A 20,370-nucleotide genomic window follows, 5' to 3' on the forward strand; every position below is an offset into this window, starting at 1 on the left:
TTGGATGTAAATTAAAATAAAACAAAGTAATAAGTAAAAATAAATAAATATTGAAAAAAAAAACAGGGAACTCTCTTACATGTTTAAATTTTTTTTTGGTAAAAAATAGGTCTATTTTAGCCAATTTACTAATTAAATGAGTAAAGTTTCAATTTGTATTTAAACATCTTTACAAGTGTTTACTAACTCTACTTCTTTTTTTTTCTGAACCTTCTCCATGCTTTTAGGGACAAACTTCCAAGATGAAGTTCAGAATAAATTCAGTTGCTTGCTTGCGACCCAAGTTATATTTTTAGGCTAGACCCTTTAATATACACACCACTGAGATACAACTTCTCTGTTGTAATGCCACTTTGTTTCAAGATGCATAGTTTTTGATGGAATAATAGGTCTAATGTACTGATTTCCTACATCTCATTTTCTCAGAGTATCACTAATGGAGCTCTTGAAGAATTAAAGCATTATATCTAAAAATAATCTTTAAACATTTGTATGATGATGTGTTTTCCAAAGATAACAGAACAATGAAAACTGGAAAAAAAATTAACCTTTACTGAAAAAAGATCTAAATTCATATTAAGGGAGTTTATACAGTATCAGTTTTTATGACCTATGCTTATAGTCTGAAATTTTTACACTGCTAAGATAAAGAAATTCTACAACTATCAAGTCAGGGAAAAATCACACAAAAAACAAGTTAGCTGTGGTGAACATCACAGACATTCACCAAATACTTCTAGCAATCCCTTCTAGGCATCTAGGAGAAATCCACTTCTTCGCTCTCTTGAAATTAGGTATGAGCATGTGACACTCTGGCCAGGCAACTGTGAGGAGATGCAGTCTGTATCACCTCTGGGTAGGAACTGTAACAAGAATATGTGTCTGTGTTTCATCATTCTCCCTTTTCCTACATCAGCGCTTGCACTTTTATGTTTTGGAGGTGTTGCTTTCCTTAAACCTCATGAACCAACTTCTGCTAGCTTCAAACTTTTCTTCTGCAGCTTCCTCACCTCTCTCAGCCTTTGAACAACTGAACAGAATTAAGGCCTTGTTCTGGATTAGGCTTTGGCTTAAGGGAATGTGTAGGCCACTAAAACTTTCTCCATATCAGCAATAGGGCTATTTCACTTTCTCACTACTGGTGTGTTTACTGAAGTAGCACTTTTAATTTCCTTCAAGAACTTTTCCTTTGTATTCACTGCTTGACTAGTGTAAGAGGCCTAGCCTAGCTTTCACCTTATCTTGGTTCTGACATGCCTTCTTCACTAAATTCAATCATTTCTACCTTTTGATTTATTTGTTTTTTTTTTTATTTTTATTTTTTTAACGTTTATTTATTTTTGAGACAGAGAGAGACAGAGCATGAACAGGGGAGGGGCAGAGAGAGAGGGAGACACAGAATCTGAAACAGGCTCCAGGCTCTGAGCTGTCAGCACAGAGCCTGACACGGGGCTCAAACTCACGGACCGTGAGATCATGACGTGAGCCGAAGTTGGACGCTTAACCGACCAAGCCACCCAGGAGCCCCTCTCTACCTTTTGATTTACAGTGTTTTGATTTAAAATGTGTGACTCTCCCCTTCACTTAAACACCTAGAGGCCACTGTAGTGTTATTAATTGCCTAATGTCAATATTGTTGTATCTTAGGGAATAGGAAGGCCCAAGGAGAGGGACAGAGATGGGGGAGTGGCCGCTGGGTGGAGCAGTCAGAACAAACACATCAATCCATTAAGTTTGCCATCTTATATGCACATGATTCCTGGCACCTCAAAACAATTATAATAGTAACATCAAAGATCAGTGTTTACATATCACCATGACACATATAATAATGAATATGTTTGAAATATTTTGAGAATTACCAAGATGGGACAGAGACACAAAATGACCACATGCTGTTGGAAAAATGGTACCTACATACTTGCTCAACAAAGCGTTGCCAAAAATCTTCAATTTGTAAAATACACGGTATATGCAAAGTGCAGCAGAGCAAAGTAAAATGAGGTATGCCTGTACAAACCAATACAAATAGGATATTTTTTCCTCTTTCCTTTTTTTCTGGACTACAGACAAATGTTACTTTTTGCTGATGCATAATAATCTATCATATGGATGGATGAACCGGCATTTATTAACTGGTATTCTGTTGATGGACATTTATGTTGTTTCTCATCTTTCACTATCAATAAATGTTGTTGCAATGAGTAAGTGTATATACATCATTTAAAAAGTACAAATTCCTAGAATGCTGTTGCTGAGTCAAAGGGCACATGAATTTGTAATGTGGTTAGATACTGTCTCTTATTCTAGTTATGTAAATTTATACTACCAATAGGAACATGTGTCTATTTTCCTATAAGTTCACAATTTTAGTGTTCGCAATTTTACAGGTTTTGTCATCCTGGTAAACAGAAGTGCTAATGCTTTAAATTTGTTACTTATCGGGGCGCCTGGGTGACTTGATCGGTTAAGCGTCCGACTTCGGCTCAAGTCATGATCTCGTGGTCTGTGAGTTCAAGCCCCGCGTCAGGCTCTGTGCTGACAGCTCAGAGCCTGGAGCCTGTTTCAGATTCTGTGTCTCCCTCTCTCTCTGCCCCTTCCCTGTTCATGCTCTGTCTCTGTCTGTCTCAAAAATAAACGTTAAAAAAAAAAAAAAATTAAAAAAAATAAATAAAAAAAATAAATTTGTTACTTATAAGTAAGATTGAAGACGCTTATAAGTTTAAGACAGATTTGTATTTAATTTTCTGTGACCTTTCTGTGCATATCCTTTGCTCAGTGTTTCTACTGTTAATATTATTGTTAAGAATTTAAGATTCTAGTAGCTCAAAGGCATACCAATCACATGGCTCTCTTGTTAAAACTATCCCAACAGCATTGAAGTCAAACACAAAGGAAAATCATAATAAAGAAAGCAAGAATAAAAAAATAGTGGTTATATAAAATGAGAAGGATTGAATCAAATACAGTATAGTCAAAATGAAAATATTATTCTAAATATAATTGTAATATAATAAATGTGAAAAAGTATTCCAAGATTAAAAAAGAAAAGAAATTACCTAGATCTGTATTCCCAACTTATATACTTCAAATACTGGAAATGGGTGAGAAGAGTAAAATACTAAAGTCCTTATTTCCTCACGTTACCTAATGTACAGTCAATATTTATTGGTTACAAAATAAGCAATATTACTTATAATTTAACTTAATATAATTTAATAATTATAATTAACTTATAATTTACATAATTTTATTTAATACATAATTTTACTTCTACACATAAAAATAACTATGTTAGTGAGAAATCTAAATTCACTGCATGGAATATAGCAGAAAAGAAATTCTACGCAGCGCAAGTACTGAAAGTTAATAGTAATATATTCAACGTAACAGCTATAATTTGTCTCATATATCGAAAAGAATGTGAAAAGACAAAATCAGAGGAAAAAGCAAGAGTATGCTTTTGAGGTAACTAAGCGAAATATGATAGAGGGAAAGTAGAAAAGAATTCTAGAAGATGGGACTATAATGAAAAAATTACTTGAGTTAGGATTAAACAGTAAATAATCAAATAGTAGGGAGAAAAGAATGCATGGTATGATAGTTACCCAATTTATAAACAGAATCAATGCCTACCTTACAGGGTTAGTATAAAAATGATAACAGATAAAAAGCACAAGTTAAGGTACAGGACATAGATAAAAAGCACAAGAAACATGCTCAATAAATGCTAATTTGCTGTTTCTACTGGCAATCACTAATTCTTCAAGGACAAAAGACAATGGGAAAACATCAAATGAAAATTTGTTACTGAGGAGGAAAGTAAGGTAAAAAGGATATGCTCAATTCAAATATACCACCCTAAGTTTTAAGGCTTTGTAGGTCTTCTATGATTTAAAGAAAAAAACAAAAGCAAAATTAACAAAATAATGAAAATAAAAGATATTTCCGGTATTGGCTAGAAGAATCATCACATGTCTACAGAAGCAAGGAAATACCAGAAATCAATAGTTTTACCGTGGTCTTTCCTGATCCTCGGGGCCCAATAATGAGAACAGAGTTACTTTCTCCATGGATAGCAGTTCTTTTTAGCAGCTCAATTAAGTGTCTGAAATGACATAAATAGCCAACATTTAAAAAGGAAGCTAGAATAACTTGCTAGATAATACTTTTTAAAAGCTGAATATGAATATGCACAGAAAATAGGCATTCCCTTTTTCTCTCCCACTTGGCACTTGACTTATGCTGTATATAGTCCTACACAGAAAAACACAGGAAGAGATAGTAAGTCCATACGAATCTCTAGAAACTTCAAGAGGAAACCAAGTTAAGTTTGAAATATCTTGGCTTTATGATGATATGGGACAAGGGACAACAGTGGCAATTCTTGGAACCTTTCACTCCACAGCTGGCACTCGAGAATCAGGTACAAGACCTCAGAATTTGTCTCCATAATACCAGATGACAGAAACAACAAAAGATTCAAAGTTAAGGAGCTTTCCTGTTATGAAAACATTCATATCTGCTCTTGCTTTATAATATTCAGTGCTTCTGTATAAAAGCAAAATTTTTTATCTCTATAAAAACGTTAGCCATATTCAAGATAAAATCCATGTAAGGTAACGTAAAATCTATGTAGGTTTTTGAAAAACCTAAAGGGCATCTTTAAGTAGAAAAAGGGATAGCTAAACTTACTTGTATTGTACTTGTACTCCAAATAAGTTACTATGTGGGCTTTGATGACAAAATCTTTCCCGTAAAACTCTTTGTACCTGATTTAAAAAAGTGAGTAAATACAAATGAAAATGTTATTCATGAAATAAAAAATGAGAATACACATTTATAGCAGTCAGAATTAGGTATTAATCAATTTATTTAACCCTCCATAAATAGCTTGTGTTCAAGAGTTCTGGTACCATTTTCATGAGTTGTAAAATTAGTGGGGTTTTTTTCTTTTTCTTTTTATTATCCCAAGTCCCAGAAGAAAGATGAAAATTTACTTGTGAAATCCAACAAGAGAATTACTTTAGCCACATCAGCAATTGGAGGGCTGTTTTACTGCATGTGAATGAATGATTGCTTCACTTTGTACATAACATATCAGCCAAGGAACAAAGACACAAAAGAATCTAATAACGTAATGTCATCTAATAATGCTCATGAACCACACCTCAATCTCTAGAGACCAAACACATCTAAACTGGCTTAGTTCAAGCCCTATCCATCTACATCTATCATGACAGTCAGGATTTGAGAAAATAAAGTTTAAAAGTCTATATACTTATTGAGGACCTATTAGATTCAGAACATACTACTACTAAAGGAGCATGACCCATGCCTAAAGAAACACTGCATATAAATTGGAAAGAAATGACATATTGAAAAAAGTAGTAATTCAGCACATAAGGAAATGCTCAATTACATGGAAGAAATTGTGTTCATCTACACCTATAAAATGAAGAATCATTGGAATGAATTAAGAAAAAAAATCTTGTAAGGGCCTAAATTTTGAGTTTGCCTTAGAAAAAAGGGCTTAGACTGGGTTTAAAAAAATTATGTCAGACAATCTAGCATAATTTTTCAAAATATAGACCATTAAAGGCATTCCGTTTCTGAATCTGCTGCTACTACAGAGGTCTTTCAGGGACAAAAGTCTTAAGAGGCTATTTCAGATTTGGTCCCATCATCAGAAGAAAGAAGCTTCCAAGATTATTTGCTTCTCCCACACTGACAACATTGGACCGATACTTCATGTACCAAAAAGATAAATCTGAGTCCTGTTTCCATGTACCAGAGGCTAAGCAAAGCAAATTATTCAGTAGAGATAAAATAATCCATATTATCATTGTATAAGAAGGGGAAAGAATAAGGAGTGATGCCAGAAGTCAACTACATGGATTTTAAAGTTAGCCTTTTCTAAATGTTAATTTTTTTAATCTACAAAATTGAAACAATTTTCTGGCAGGCCTGTTCTCAAGATTAAAGAAGGCAGTCATCTGTAACATAACACAGGTATTGTATAGGTAACAGCTGATACCTATAAAACACTTAAATGAGCATCTACAGAGACTCAACTAAACATAATGCTTATTTCTCTACTTACGTAAGATCATTAGAAATCAAAAGATAAACCTCACTTTTTTTTTTCTTTCTCAAACTTCATTAAAGTCTAATAGAAAGGCAAGAACTATGTATAACATCTAAGGGGTAAAGTGAAGTGAAGCTGTAGTGAACAGTGAAAGGTTCAAAAATCTCAAGTGATCTGAGATGAAGGTTAAATAGGTGTATACATGTACAGAAACTGAACTGTATGTAATTTGTGCACTTTACTAGGATATGTAAATTATACTTCAGCTAAAAACTTTCTTTGAAACAGAGTTAAACATTTTCCTTCCAAAAAGAAAGTAAGGTCTTATATGAAGGGATGCCAATAACTTACATTTAGTTTTTATTAGAAAAACACACAGTTCTGGTCAAGCCAGATAAATAGAAATACCAGAGCAGTTATTATACCCACTCCCTACTATATTCCTTAAGGGAGACACACATACATATATACTCACCATTGGAATACAGTATGCACTTAATATTAAATTTTCATGATAAAAACACCCAACATACCAGGAAAAAAGACAGCATCCTCAATCTGATTAAGGGTACCTACAAAAACTATAGCTAACATCATATATATCAATTGTGAAAGAATGAATGTATTTCCCAAATATAAAAAATGAAACAAGAATGTTCTTTTCACTTTTACTCAATATTGCACTGAAAGTTCTAGTTGGGGCTATTAGACAATAAAAAAAATTAAAGTCAACTAGACTGAAAAGGAAGAAGTAAAACTATATTTGCAGATGACATGATCTTATATATTAAAAAACTAAAGAATACACTAAAAACTATTAGAACTAATAAGTCTGGCAAGGCTACAGGAAACAAGAGTAATATACAAAAATCAATTTCACTTAGATACACTAACAATGAACAAGTAAAAAAAATTAAGAAAAAAAACTCCCATTTATAACAGCATCACAAGAAGTAAAATAGGAATAAATTTAACAAAAGAAGTCCAAAACTCTGAAGATTACATTAAAGTAGATGGAAATTAGAAGACATTTGGGAAGGCAGAAGTCAAGTTAGCACTCCAACTATCCAAAGACTTACAAAGAATAAATAAATGTAGTGTAAGGCATTCTACCCTTTTGAATGGAAAGGGAGTTATGTTCTCCCTTCACGTTAAAGGGAGAATTCCAGTTAAGAAGATGACAATTCTCTGATCAGCATTGCATGTTACGAGACCTTAGGATTAATGAAAATACTAACCTGTGAAAGGAGCTCTGCATGTATTAAGTTGTTACTCTTTGATTTACGACTGCTCATTTCAACAAACTGAAATCCTTAAAAAAAATAAATTAGCATGAATACAAAACATTACTGGCTTGAAAAGATTATTTAAGAATTTACTATCATAGAATCAAAATAAACACAAGTTTTAAAACATGAAAACATGAAAATGTCCAATTTCTCAAACTTCAAAAAATTTGGGCTAAACCTAGTGTGATAATCATTTCACAGTATATGTAAATCAAACCATCATGCTATACACTTCAAACTCATACCTTAATGTATGTCAATTTTTTCTTTCTTACAGACAACTACTCCATTTCTCTTCAATCTACTATTCACATCCCTTCCTTAACTTTTTTTTTTTTAACTATGTGCTTCCTTCATACAGAATGTTTCCCTCCCCATCCATCCCACAGGATCATCACATTCCACAAAACCTTTGCTTTCTTGCTCCATTCACCAACCATACACAATCATTAGAGAGTAGGTAAAATGCATCTTCTCTGAACATCCATAATTGCCTGTATTTCTCTTTACCCGTAATCAAATTACATTTAAAAAGATTTCCACTTAATTGCCAGTATCCCCAAACTGAGTATATTTCAAAATTAGATGCATTTTAGCATAATGTCCAAATAAAGTTGGGAATGATAGCAGGAATGAAAAATATATATACTATTAAGAAAAAGATAACTTTTGTAAAATTCTTCTTTAGGGCAACATATTCACAGATAAATACTTTTGGTTAAAAGATCTAATTTTTTTCACACTGACTTCCAATAGCAATCCTTTACTAGTCTGGTAATAAGAACTTAAACAGTGTTTACTTATATACCAGGAACTGTTATAAGTGCTTCGTATATACCTCATTTAATAACTCATTAGCTCATATTTTTAATTTCACATACTGACAATTAGATGCCAACCCCTGGAATGCTGTTTTATGCTTCCCTGGAAATGCTAACAGGGTAACATCTGAAAAAGGCTATGACAGATAAATAGCAAGAAAATCTGTCTTCCTTTTATTGTATAAGCTATGTAGCCAGGGCCTAAACTCTGGCTTCTGGTGCCAAGCTCCCAAACTGGAAACTCAAAAACAGAGTCATCAACTGCTGTCTTAACCTTTAAGAATATTTTTTCTTAGGAGAAAATTAGTCTTCTCAGCTGCCCCTAGAAGGCACCTAATCCCTAAAAGGCACCTTCTATCAGCCTAATGTCCATGCAAGGCACCTTGTTTCAGCATCTTTACATTAATTATTTTTACTTGATTCTACTTAATTATTTTTTCCCTTAAATCAGAGTTGTATGTGGGGTTTAGAAAACCCTTTCAGCAAAATGAAATGACAGCCTCACTGTGGTTTAAGATACTCTTGACTACGAAAAAGATCTGTAAGTCAACATCTGAACTCACAAAAAAAACATGAAATAATTGCCTACTAGAAAATGAGGACTGAATTTTTAAAAACTGGGGGAGAGCTTTTACAATATGCTTTTGTTTTTAGGGCTATAATAGCTATTTCAAACTATCACTGAATTAAAAAGTATTTTCCCCATTTCATAGATTAAGAAAACAATGCTCATGAAAGCTAAGTAAAATGTCTGAGGTCATAGGTAGGTGTCTAATCTGCCTCCTTGCATCAAATATAATTCAAGTAAACCATTAAAAGCATGTATTTGTCTTCTTTTGGGGATCATTCATGAAAGAAACACACACAGTACTTCAGTGCCTACCTTGCTGTAAATTAAATCTTAGTCAAAAGATTAATTTTAATACGTTTTGCCCCTCCAAATAATAGTCAAATCTGCACTCCATAACAAAGTATATTTTAAAAAACAATTCTAATTTAATAGAAAAAAAACAAGCTTTAGAGCATGACAGAAAATATTTGTAATCCACATATTTGACAAAGGACCAATATATAAAGCATCTTCAAAATTCAACAAAAAAGAAACAATCCAATTAGAAAAATGTGCAAAAGACGTAAACAGACATTCCACTGAAGAGGCAATAGGGATGGCAAATAAACATGTGAAAGATGTTTAACATTATTAGCCATTTGGAAAATGCAAATTAAAACCATAATGAAATATCAATACATATCTGTTAGAACAGCTAAAATAAAAAAGTGAGGTAACACCAAATGCTGGTGAGGATGCAGAGAAACTGGATTTTTCACACAACTACTGGTGAGAATGCAAACTGGTTACAGCCACTCTGCAAAGTTTCTTGCTGACAGTTTCTTAAAAACCTAAATATATTCTTACCATGCAACACAGCAAACAACTGTACTCTTGGGTATTTATCCCAGAGAAATGAAAACTTATGTTCAACCTAAAGCCTTGTAATGTGAATGCTCATTACAAATTTACTCATAATAACCCTCAAACTGGCAACAATACAGATGTTCTCCAATGAGTCAACAGAATTTAACAAACTCAAACATCCATCCATATAAGGGAATATACTTGAGCAAAAAAAGAGGAGTAACTACTGATACATGCAACAACATACATGGATCTCAACAGTATTTATTACCCATAGTAAAAAAAAAAAAAAGCCAACCTCAAAAGAAAATTACATATTTTATGATTCCACTTAAACAACATTCTTGAAACAATGTGAATAATAATTTGTACTAAAAACTTCTACAGTAATTGTAGTCACCCAAGCTTACATTTGGTACTAAAATGATTAATAGCCATGTATAGATATTTAGTTCCTCTTACACTTTGTCTAGTCCTACTATTTCGGAATAGTAAATAAAATAAAGCACAGAGGGAAGTGGAAGGAGTCCCAAGATCCACTGGTATAACTGAAATGACAAGAGATTAAGAACAGAGTGGTAGTGGCTAAGAGACAGAGTCAAGGTTGCAGGGGTGAGTATAACTACAAAAGGGTTGCATGGAGAGTTACTCTGTAATGGTGGAACAGTTGTGTATCTTTATTGAGGTGGTGGTCACACAAATCTATACATGGGATCAAATCACAGAGAATTATACAGACATACAAAAATCAGTGCAAGTAAAATCTGCTTAAAAACCAAATAAGACCCATAGTCCCGTTAACAATATTAGAGCAATATTAATTTCCTGATTTTGATATTGCATTATAGTTATACGAGAGTTATACGTATTAACTCTATATATAGAGTTACACGAGAGGTCATCCTTAACAGAAGCTGGATGAAACCGGTTTACAGGACTCTAAGTACTACTTTTGCAACTTCTGTGAGTCTATAATAATTTCAAAATAAAAATTTAAGAAAAAGACAATTCTAATTTTAAAGTTTTTTTCCCCCAACTGCTTAATGACAAAAAATGAAATGAATAATAGTGGTACAACTAAATCTTGATTATCTGAAAATTGATTATTAGAGTATGCTTGGTTGAATTTCTCTTCAAATTATACCAGTGCATCCAGGGACTACTTCCACTTCCTACTGTGCTTTCTAGAATATGATTTTATTTGCTATTCTAAAATAGTAGGACTAGACAAAGGGTAAGAAGAGCTGAATGTCTATGCATGACTATTACTCATATTGGTGGAACCTGGGTGACTCTAATTATTTAATTGTAGGAATTTTGGTACAACTTACTATTACTTACTGATACTATTTCAAGGAGCAGTGAAATGGGTAATTCCAAGGAATGGCTTACTCTCATATTATTTCTTTAGCTTCCAGTGGACCTTCCTCTCAAATTATGTTCTGCTAGAGTGAATGCACCAGTTTTCAATCTCAGATGCTGGAGTAACAATTGGCCTATTATACTGCCTAAAGAATTTCAACCCAATCCACTTCTGTCACTAGCTGCTTCGATCCCACTTTAGATCAACATCATGTCTAGACCAGAAATCTATAGCAACTTTTTTATCGGTCTCCAACTCTTATACTCATTAGTGATACCACTTTCACATAAAAACCCCTCAGTTCCCCCCAAGCCCCCAAATTCTGAATTCCAAATTCTCTAACACCATTTAAAAGGAAGGGTCTGGGAGCACCTAAGTGGCTCAGTCAGTTAAGTGTCTGACTTCAGCTCAGATCATGATCTTGTGGTTCACGAGTTCAAGCCCTGCGCTGGACTCTGTGCTGACAGCTCGGAGCCTGGACCCTGCTTCAGGTTATGTGTCTCCCTCTCTCTGCCACTCCCCTCCTTGTGCTCTCTCTCTCTCTTTCTCAAAAATAAATAAAAACATTTAAACAAAATTTAAAATAAAAGTTAAAAAAAAAATAAAAGGAATGGAGTGCCTGGATGGCTCAGTCAGTTAAGCATCCGACTTTTGCTCAGGTCATGATCCTGGGGTCCATGGGTTTGAGCCCCACGTGGCTCAGACAGCTCAGAGCCTAGAGCCTGCTTCAGATTCTGTGTCTCCCTCTCTCTCTCTCTGCCCCTCCCCCACTCATGCTCTGTCTCTCTCCATCTTTCAAAAATGAATAAACGTTAAAAATAAATAAATAAATAAATAAATAAATAAATAAATAAATAAATAAATAAATGGAATGCTCTGAGTGACTAGCTTCTCAGTTTAACTTACTAGCTCCTTCTATTAATATTCTGTCTGAACATTCAACTATTCTTGTATCCTGCTTCATACCAACCTCTGGAATACGTTCCTGTGATACCCCTATATACTCCTACTCTGGGTAAAGTCTGAGGGGATGTGTCCGTCAAATGCTTTCAGGATATATGCTATCTTCTCCTTTCATAAAACTTAATCATCACACAGTGTGATATAACTAACTCTGTGCTTACTTATATGTTTGCTCCACTGGATCACAGTCTCCTTAAAAGAAGGGCTCAGAAATTATGCCTATCATTGTATCCAAATCAACCAGTACAATGTTGGCATACAACTGGTTTTCAAGAAAAGTATTTGATAAATGAATACATGCTAGGTAGTGGAGGATGTCCACAGGTAAACTAGCTGCCAAAAAAGAAGCCAGAGCCAGGTTAAATCAACTCCTTAGCTAAGTTTCAAATTTTTTAGCAATTACATGCCATGACTCTAAAAAAACTGCCAAGTATAAAAGAATAATAAATTATAAAAATACAGAATGACTTATTCTCTAATTCAAGTAAAATATATGCAGTATATCTCATGGTAGTGTCACAGCAATGGAATTTCAAAATGGTTAAAATATAGTTAAATTATTTATGAAATTCATTTAACCGAGAACTTACAAGAGTAACAAAAGATAAAGTACATGAAAATTTTTTAAGAAATAATTTTTAAATCAAGTTGCAAAGCATATAAAGCTGTATGTCTGGTGATTCAAAAGAAGCTAACGTCAATTATTGTTAGACAAAGACATCAGGAATTTTTATCTTTTTATAAGTGACTGACAGCTTGCTAGTAACATTAAAAAAATTAGCAAAATATTCTTTCTGGAATTAGGGTTGTATATTTCATATTTTATTTACTGCCTTCAATTAAACCTTGAGGTTTAGGAGGAATATTTATTCCAAATGAAGATTAAAATTACTAGTCAACAGCTACACTTTTCCTTTTCTAATTTGTAATTTTGCCATGATTTGGAATATTCTCCTTACTCATTTCAAACTTGAAAATGCTAGATGCATTTTAGCATGTCTGAAAAATTTGGCAATAGAGACTTTAAACCTTTTACTGAATATATGAAAAGATTTCCATTTTTGAAATTAAACCAGAAAAAAGTAAAGGTATAAGAAGTGAATATGAAGATACCAGAATTTTTCTAGAAATTTTTAGTTTTTCTTAGAAAGTCACAAGTGATGAAACTAAATATATATATATGTGTGTATGTATATATATATATACATACACACATATATATATATTTAAGAACATTATTCAAATTAGAACTGTGAATAAGGAGAAGTAAATGGTAAAGACCATTTATATCAAATTTAAGATAAACGCAAATTCAGAAAGAGCCAAGGAAAAGGAGAACTAGAGAAATGAAATTGGTAGCAATATTGTGTCCTTAAAGAGCTTTGTTACTAGCAGGGCCTAGATTTGGGTTCTTGTTCTGTGGTGTCACTTTTGCAAATTAACTTTCCTAAGTCCTAGTTTTCTCCTCTGCAAAACTGAGATAAAACTATTATCTAACTCACTGGGTATTGTGGGGGTTAAATTAAATGGTTTACTTGATATGCCATGCTGTCAAATCCCATGCACAGTGAACACAGTACCCTTTCTAAATTATCACATTACATTGGAGAAGAACCAAAATGAGGATGAGAGGGGTGCAGAAGCACATCATCTTATTCTAAACAATTTCTGTGACAGTACTTCTTTGACAATGCAATAAATGTCAAGTGCAACTTCAACTAAGGTACCTCAGAACTATGAGAGCCTACTTCAATGGTATACATTTACTGAGTTTTGCTCAATACAAAATACAGTTTTAAATACTGGTATAATAAAAAGAAATTATGGGCAGATCAGTCTATAGTTACATGGATCCCAAAGACCTCAAATCACTAATTGTAAGAAGCTATTCAACACCTGGAAGAGATGATTGCTGGGCAGCATCCCCAGAGTTTCAGATTTAATAGGTCTGGGGTAGTGGTTGAGAATTTGCATTTCTGTTAAGTTCCCAGATGATGCTCCTCTTGCTTGTCCCCAAACCATATTTTGTGTACTACTGAGAAAATTGACTTGATTACCTTGCATTCCACATCAGACCTGGTAAAACTGATGAGACCACAGAAGGTAAAGAAATCCATGGGTATAGAAAACATCTCTTCAAACCAAGCTAAGCCTAAAGGTAAACAGTATCTAAGGATCACACTTAAATAGTTATCTAAGGGTCATCAAAACAGGAGAATTTGGAATAGGAAAGACACCAGGAAGCCAAGGGACTTTTATCACGGTAAATAAACAAATATGCTAGAAAGCTTCCTATTAGATAGAAAAATAGACCACTGAACATAAACCACAAGTAGAATAAGAAAGTGAGAAGAGTTTTTCTTTCCTCTAGTTACTGAAAAGTAATAAAGGTTTTGTCCTATCATCTGATAATTCAGAGAGACTTTGGAGGACATTCCAAAACAGTATACATTCTGTGATATACTTGAGAGATTCTTTTGGTTGCCTGGATCTTTTACATTTACATGTTGTCCCCTGATTTAAAAGAAACCCAAAAATCTTTCCTGAAAAGAATTTGAAAATTGTTTTGATATATATGCTTTAACAGCATAGAAGACAATGTTTTTACAAACAGTTTTTGATTCGTCAAGATTTCTTGGGAAAAATTAAAATCCCTAGGCTAAAAAAAATTAAAAGTAAAAATTAGTGTCTAAAAAATACTTTGGAAAATAGTTATTAACCTAGTACCAGTCTCAGACTGGTATCAAACAACATGAAAAGCACTTAATATAAAAAGAACAATAAGATGTGCTTGATTCAGGAGATAGGACAAACATTTGCTCTGATGAAGCCAGCTAAATAATGGTGCTAACTGAAGATTACAGTCTCACAGTTCCAATGACAAGATGAGAAAAGCACTAATGGTGTGGCACTGTTAGGCTGTGTCAGTTACTATGATGCCAAGTGGGTGGTCAATGGCAAAGAACAAGTAGTATTCAGGTAGACATGAGCAAAATGGATGAATGGTCATTAAAAAAAAAAAAAAAAAAAAATCCCAGGGCAATAGATCTGAATCTTTAGGGGTAGAATCCGCCCCTCCCCCCTTTTAGTGCCATAAATTATTATTCTGATATATAGTGTTGGAAAAAAAACTGGAATAGTGTCACAGAACATGCCTGTAGAATTGCTGGTAAATGACAAAGGGGTTGTTTTTATAAAACCTGAGCAACTTAGGTCTGTGTTAATTTGTCCACTTCCCTAGACACTGATCTCTTGAGCAGTTAAGTGTACCATATAAGATCGTTATCAGAAGAATTTATTGCCAATATCCACAGAAGGAAGGTACTTTTTTGCCCAAGGCCACCTGCTTCAAACACTGTTGAGGATGTGATGACCTCACAGCCTAAAAAATGCAGAGAAGCTACCACAGATACCCTGTGAAGAGCAGTAAAGCAGGAAAAAAAAAAAAAAATTTAAAAACAAAAACCACACCTTTTCTTCCTATTTACTTGATGTTTCCATGCATTGGTCTTGGTGAATAGATATTTAACCTAATTAATTACCTGCCCTTATTTATTGTACATGTTTATGCGAGAGTTAAAGTTGATTCTTAATTATATAACCTTCTCTCTATATATATTACCACCAAAGGGTTCAGAATACAAATGAGGCAATGACTTTTTAAAAAAAAAAAAAAAACCTTCACACTTGAAGATGTTAAAAACTCTTAACCAGATAACTAAAAATAAACAATGTCATTTTACCCATGCATAAATGTGCACATATGAAGCTACTCAAGCCAGAATATTCATTCACACAACAGCCAAATAAAGCATACCATTCATGGAATATTCACACACACACACACACACACACACACACACACACACACACACACACAAACAGATAAAATTTGTTTTTCATTAACGGTCTTCTAGATGTTCTTACATGTCCAGAGCTAAGGCACTAAACTTGAAAGGCTTCCTGGCTATGCTACCCAAGATTTTACTTTCACTAGAAGCTGTCAATAGAGAAAAAGCTAAAGCTACACAGAACAGGCATCTTTAAAGTATCTGAATGTCGGGGTGCCTGGGTGGCTCAGTCCGTTAAGCATCCAGCTTCAGCTCAGATCATTATCTCTCAATTTGTGAGTTCAAGCCCCACGTCGGGCTCTGTGCTGAAAGCTGAGAGTCTGGAGCCTGCTTCAGATCTGTCTCCATCTCTCTCTGCACCTCCCCTGCTCACGCTCGCTCTCTCAAAAATAAACATTAAAAAAATAAATAAGTAATAAAAAAATAAAATGTCTGAATGTTAATCATTCTTCTCACCTAATTATACTGTTAACATTCCTCAGGATCATGTAGTATAGTGGAATCAAACTAAAGGGTAGTTAGATCATAGCCAATTCATCTATGATGGGATTCTGCTCTTTATTATTTCTTATATCCTTGTGCACCCAGCGAGGTACCTTTAATGTGGTATGTACAATGAAATGCAGTAGGTCCAGTGAAAGCATTCTTCTCACAAAACAAGAGTACAAGCTCACAAATTATTACGCTTTTTTATTTTAAAAAGGCAAAGGAAAATCAGCTGGCATTAATGAAGTTTTGGACCCAAGGGTAACCTTAAACTATAATTAGAAACATACACAAAGAATCAATTATTTGCTTTACTCTATGTAAGTTTCCCAAATATCATTAATTGCCTGGGAAAATTCTTCTAAAACATGATTTGCGTGTCTTGGTCATAAATCTGGGTCTACAGAATGTTCTCTGATGAACTTTGCTCTACTACCAGGTCTAGGAACCACTGCTCTTCACTATTGGCTCAAATAAGTGAATTGCAATGTAGCTCTGACTTCTCTCTTAGGTCATTCTACTCAGTTCTGACATACACATAAAGGTGGATATATAGAGAGGGTGGAAAGATTCTCACCACACCAATTCCAGAGCACTTCTAAATTGTAAATCAGAAAGGTACTGACCACTGAAATTTGTTCCTATGTTGACAAATGACCAAAATGACAGGAATTATAAAATTATGTCACATGAAGCTGCCTGCTCAGAGTAGCCTATCTACATTTTCCATGGTCCCTACAACTCACACTAATTGAAGAAGAAATGTTAAAAGGTGAAACACTAAAATATATTCCTTGATGGATACTTAGCAAACCTATATGTGGAATTTTAGACTTTTAAAGAGATGTTAAACAAAGCAGGATGACTACATTAATTTAAGACACAATCATGTGTATATTCAGCTTCCACTTACCAACTGAGGTGGCTTATTTATCACAGTAATTACCCATTTCTATTCTTTCCAAAAACTACATGTTGACTAATTCCTAAAAATTATGAAACATGTCCTTTACTGCTCCTGAGATTTCAATGGGCACTTATAGCTCTTCTTTATCATAATGCCTTCCTCAGCTCCAACCTTCACTCAGAGCCTCTATCTATACGTCATTGTCTCTACATCATATATTTTAAATTAACTCTGGCCAACAATAAAACATAAAAGTGATTATTCTGAAAATCTCTTAACTTGTAAAAACATAACAAGAAAAGAAATAAATGACAGTAATAACGTATTCCCAAATAGAGCTCAATATTCAGCAAGATGTCAAGTTGTTTTCCCAGCCTAGAGATGGCAAACATAGATCTACCAGGTAGGCACAGCCAACTTAATGTCTTCATCTTAGTTTGGTTCTAATCATTGTCTTTGAGACTAACAGAATAAGAAACGATTCAGGGAAAACCAACTTGGATAAACTCCTGGGGAAGTCCTTTTAAGTCAGATTTTTTTTTTTTTAATTGAACTACAGATGGCACATAATGTTACATTAGCTCCAAGTAGAGAACATAGTGATTCAAGAAGTCTTTACATTATGCTTTGCTCACTGCAAGTGTAGCTACCATCTGTCACCATACAACAATATTGCAATACCATTGACTATATTCTAAATGCTGTACCTTTCACCTCCATGAGGAAATGCTGTACCTTTCCTATACATTCCATAATTGGAAGCCTATACCTCCTACTCCCCTTCACCCATTTTGCACATCCCCCCCCCCCCCACTCCCTTCCCCTCTGACAACCATCACTTTATTTTCTGTATTTCTGGGTCTGTTTCTATCTTGTTGTTGTTTATTCATTTGTTTTGGTTTTTATATTCTACATATAAGTGAAATCATAAGGGATGTCTTTCTCTTAGCATAATTTCACTTAGCATAATACCCTCTAGGTCCATCTATGTTGTTGCAAATAACAAGATCTCATTCTTTTTTATGGCTGAGTAATATTTCACCAATTCAAACAAAAAAACCAGATTTTTTTAAGTTTAGTAAATTGACCAAATATCTCCCAGCTTGCTGATCAGTAACAGGATATAATATCTGTATTATAAGATAAAACCAAATTGTAACTGGTAATATCTAAAAGAACTTCAAGTTATCAAATCTTACAAAGGCACAGATTATGGCACTTGCTTTGATAACCACCAGCTATAGCTGAGAATAAGCTGCTCAATAAATTACTGAATTGATTTAATAAATATTTCAAAGTAAAAAACATTGTTTCACCAAAATGATACTGTTGCTTTAAGTCACTAAGTCCTTTTATGCCACAGATTTTAGGTACTCAACTTGCCAGCTGTGTAAATTAGATATAAATTTTTTGGTAGTATTATTACATGGTGATTAACATTTCCTGACTAATTTGACTCAAGACATAAATAAGATGGCTATACAACATATTTGTGTGTCTATGCGTGTATATATATATATATATATATATATATATATATGTATAAATGATTATGGTTTCAGTTTCAGACACTGCTTAAAGGAATATTTTCACCCCATTAAATAGAGATTGTTACCTGGAATGACATTACAAACAAAATAGAAGATAAATGCAATCTAAAAAAATGATTAAATATTTATTTAAATAAATAAATGTATAACTGCCTCCCTGTATTATAATGAGAAAACCAAGTAGCACCAAGCTAATAACAAAGATTCTCAACCAATTCAATTTAACAAATATTTAGTGAATGGGTACTTATTACAAGGCCCTATGAGAAGTACTATGGGAAAGATAAAATATTAAAGTTGGTCTCTATCCTCAAAAAGCTTAAAGTCTGACTGGAATAAGATATATGAATATAAAAGTAGAAAAAGCAGTGAAAGTACAAAACAAGGAATAAACTCATGGATTTAGTAATGAAAGGGGTCTTAAAGAACATACAGTCCACTTTTTATTAAGAGTAGAAATTGGGCAGAGAGATTTTTTTTTAATTTATTTGAGAGAGAGCGAGCGAGAGAGGGAGGGAGTGAGCACTGGTGCGTACACATACGAGTGGGGGAGGGGCAGAGAGAGAGAGGGAGACACAGAAGCTGAAGCAGGCTCCAGACTCTGAGTTGTCAGCACAGAGCCTGATGTGGGGCTCAAACCCACAAACCATGAGATCATGACCTGAGCCAAAGTCGATGCTTAGAAGATTGAGCCACTCAGGTGCCCCTACAACTTAGGTTTTTAATAAACATCTGTATTTTTGAGATAAAAAAACTTAACATTCAGAAGTAATACTTATTTATCACAGAAACTTTGGAAAGCCAATAAGGAGCCATGTGGATAAGGATCATTGAGCAAAATGAAATCAGAGAATACTTGTCCTTGCAATATCTAATAATGAAGAAATGTCCTGGGGGATGATGGGAAAATGGATTATGGAACCTAGGAAGCACCAGGAATCCTTCTCCACACCTAGAAAGCAACTGTACAGGGAAGAATCCAATATAAGTATTTTGGAGCTCTGGAGTCTATTTACGGTTTTTAATATTCAGAGGAAGACTTGGAAAGCAAATTGCCAATAATTTTGGTTAATTTCAGCTCTTTGCTCAGTAGCAGCTATCTATCCCCCACTACTGAGCCCAATGGCAGGCAACTATGAACCTGTTCCTTGAGCATCTTGCACATAGTTTATGGTGACAGACTGGTGACAAAGGGATCCTGTTGCCCAAATGTCAGGGATTTGTGTTGATGGTGGCTTTTCACCTCAGAAATAGAGAGACAAGATGCCATTATTATTCCATTTCCCCTTATTGTTGGAAGTCCCTCTTTCTCCTGCAGGTATAACTTCCATGGGAATAAAAAGGCTAGTGCCCACTTTCCGTCCCTTTAGTTTTTTCTTCCTCTTTTCGGAAGCCAGAGATTACAGACTAGGACATTAAAAAGAAACTGTACAAATGAGGGGAATTAGAAAGTCATGATACATATCCAGGGAAAGGTGAAGGCTCACAGAGACCTGAGAAATTGTAATTTTATACCTGAAGCTGATTTTTGGCACAGAGACAACACTACAACAATTAAAAAAGTAAAGTAATGGACAAAGACAAAAAACCCCAGCAAACTTTGCAGAATAGGGATATCTTCTGATTTCTAGAATT

At 34.1% G+C, this 20,370-nt stretch overlaps 1 protein-coding gene across 13 annotated transcripts in view; it reads right to left on the reverse strand.

The window, feature by feature from the left end:
- The window catches only part of ORC4 (origin recognition complex subunit 4), an 81,778-nt gene that overhangs the window by 35,798 nt on the left and 25,610 nt on the right, over nucleotides 1-20,370 (reverse strand). For 6 of the 13 annotated variants that reach the window (XM_042948732.1, XM_042948729.1, XM_042948731.1 and 3 more), the window contains 3 exons: nucleotides 7,327-7,400; nucleotides 4,696-4,772; nucleotides 4,018-4,108 (listed from right to left, as the gene is read on the reverse strand). In XM_042948732.1, the coding sequence (XP_042804666.1) occupies nucleotides 4,018-4,108; nucleotides 4,696-4,772; nucleotides 7,327-7,383 (225 nt within the window). In that variant the 5' untranslated portion in view covers nucleotides 7,384-7,400. Of the gene's footprint in view, nucleotides 1-3,059; nucleotides 3,148-4,017; nucleotides 4,109-4,695; nucleotides 4,773-7,326; nucleotides 7,401-20,370 lie in introns of those variants that run through there. The other 7 variants (XM_042948737.1, XM_042948736.1, XM_042948733.1 and 4 more) reach the window with 3 other exon arrangements.

This window comes from Panthera leo, chromosome C1 (genome assembly GCF_018350215.1).
Source record: "Panthera leo isolate Ple1 chromosome C1, P.leo_Ple1_pat1.1, whole genome shotgun sequence".
Taxonomy (NCBI): Eukaryota; Metazoa; Chordata; class Mammalia; order Carnivora; family Felidae; genus Panthera; species Panthera leo.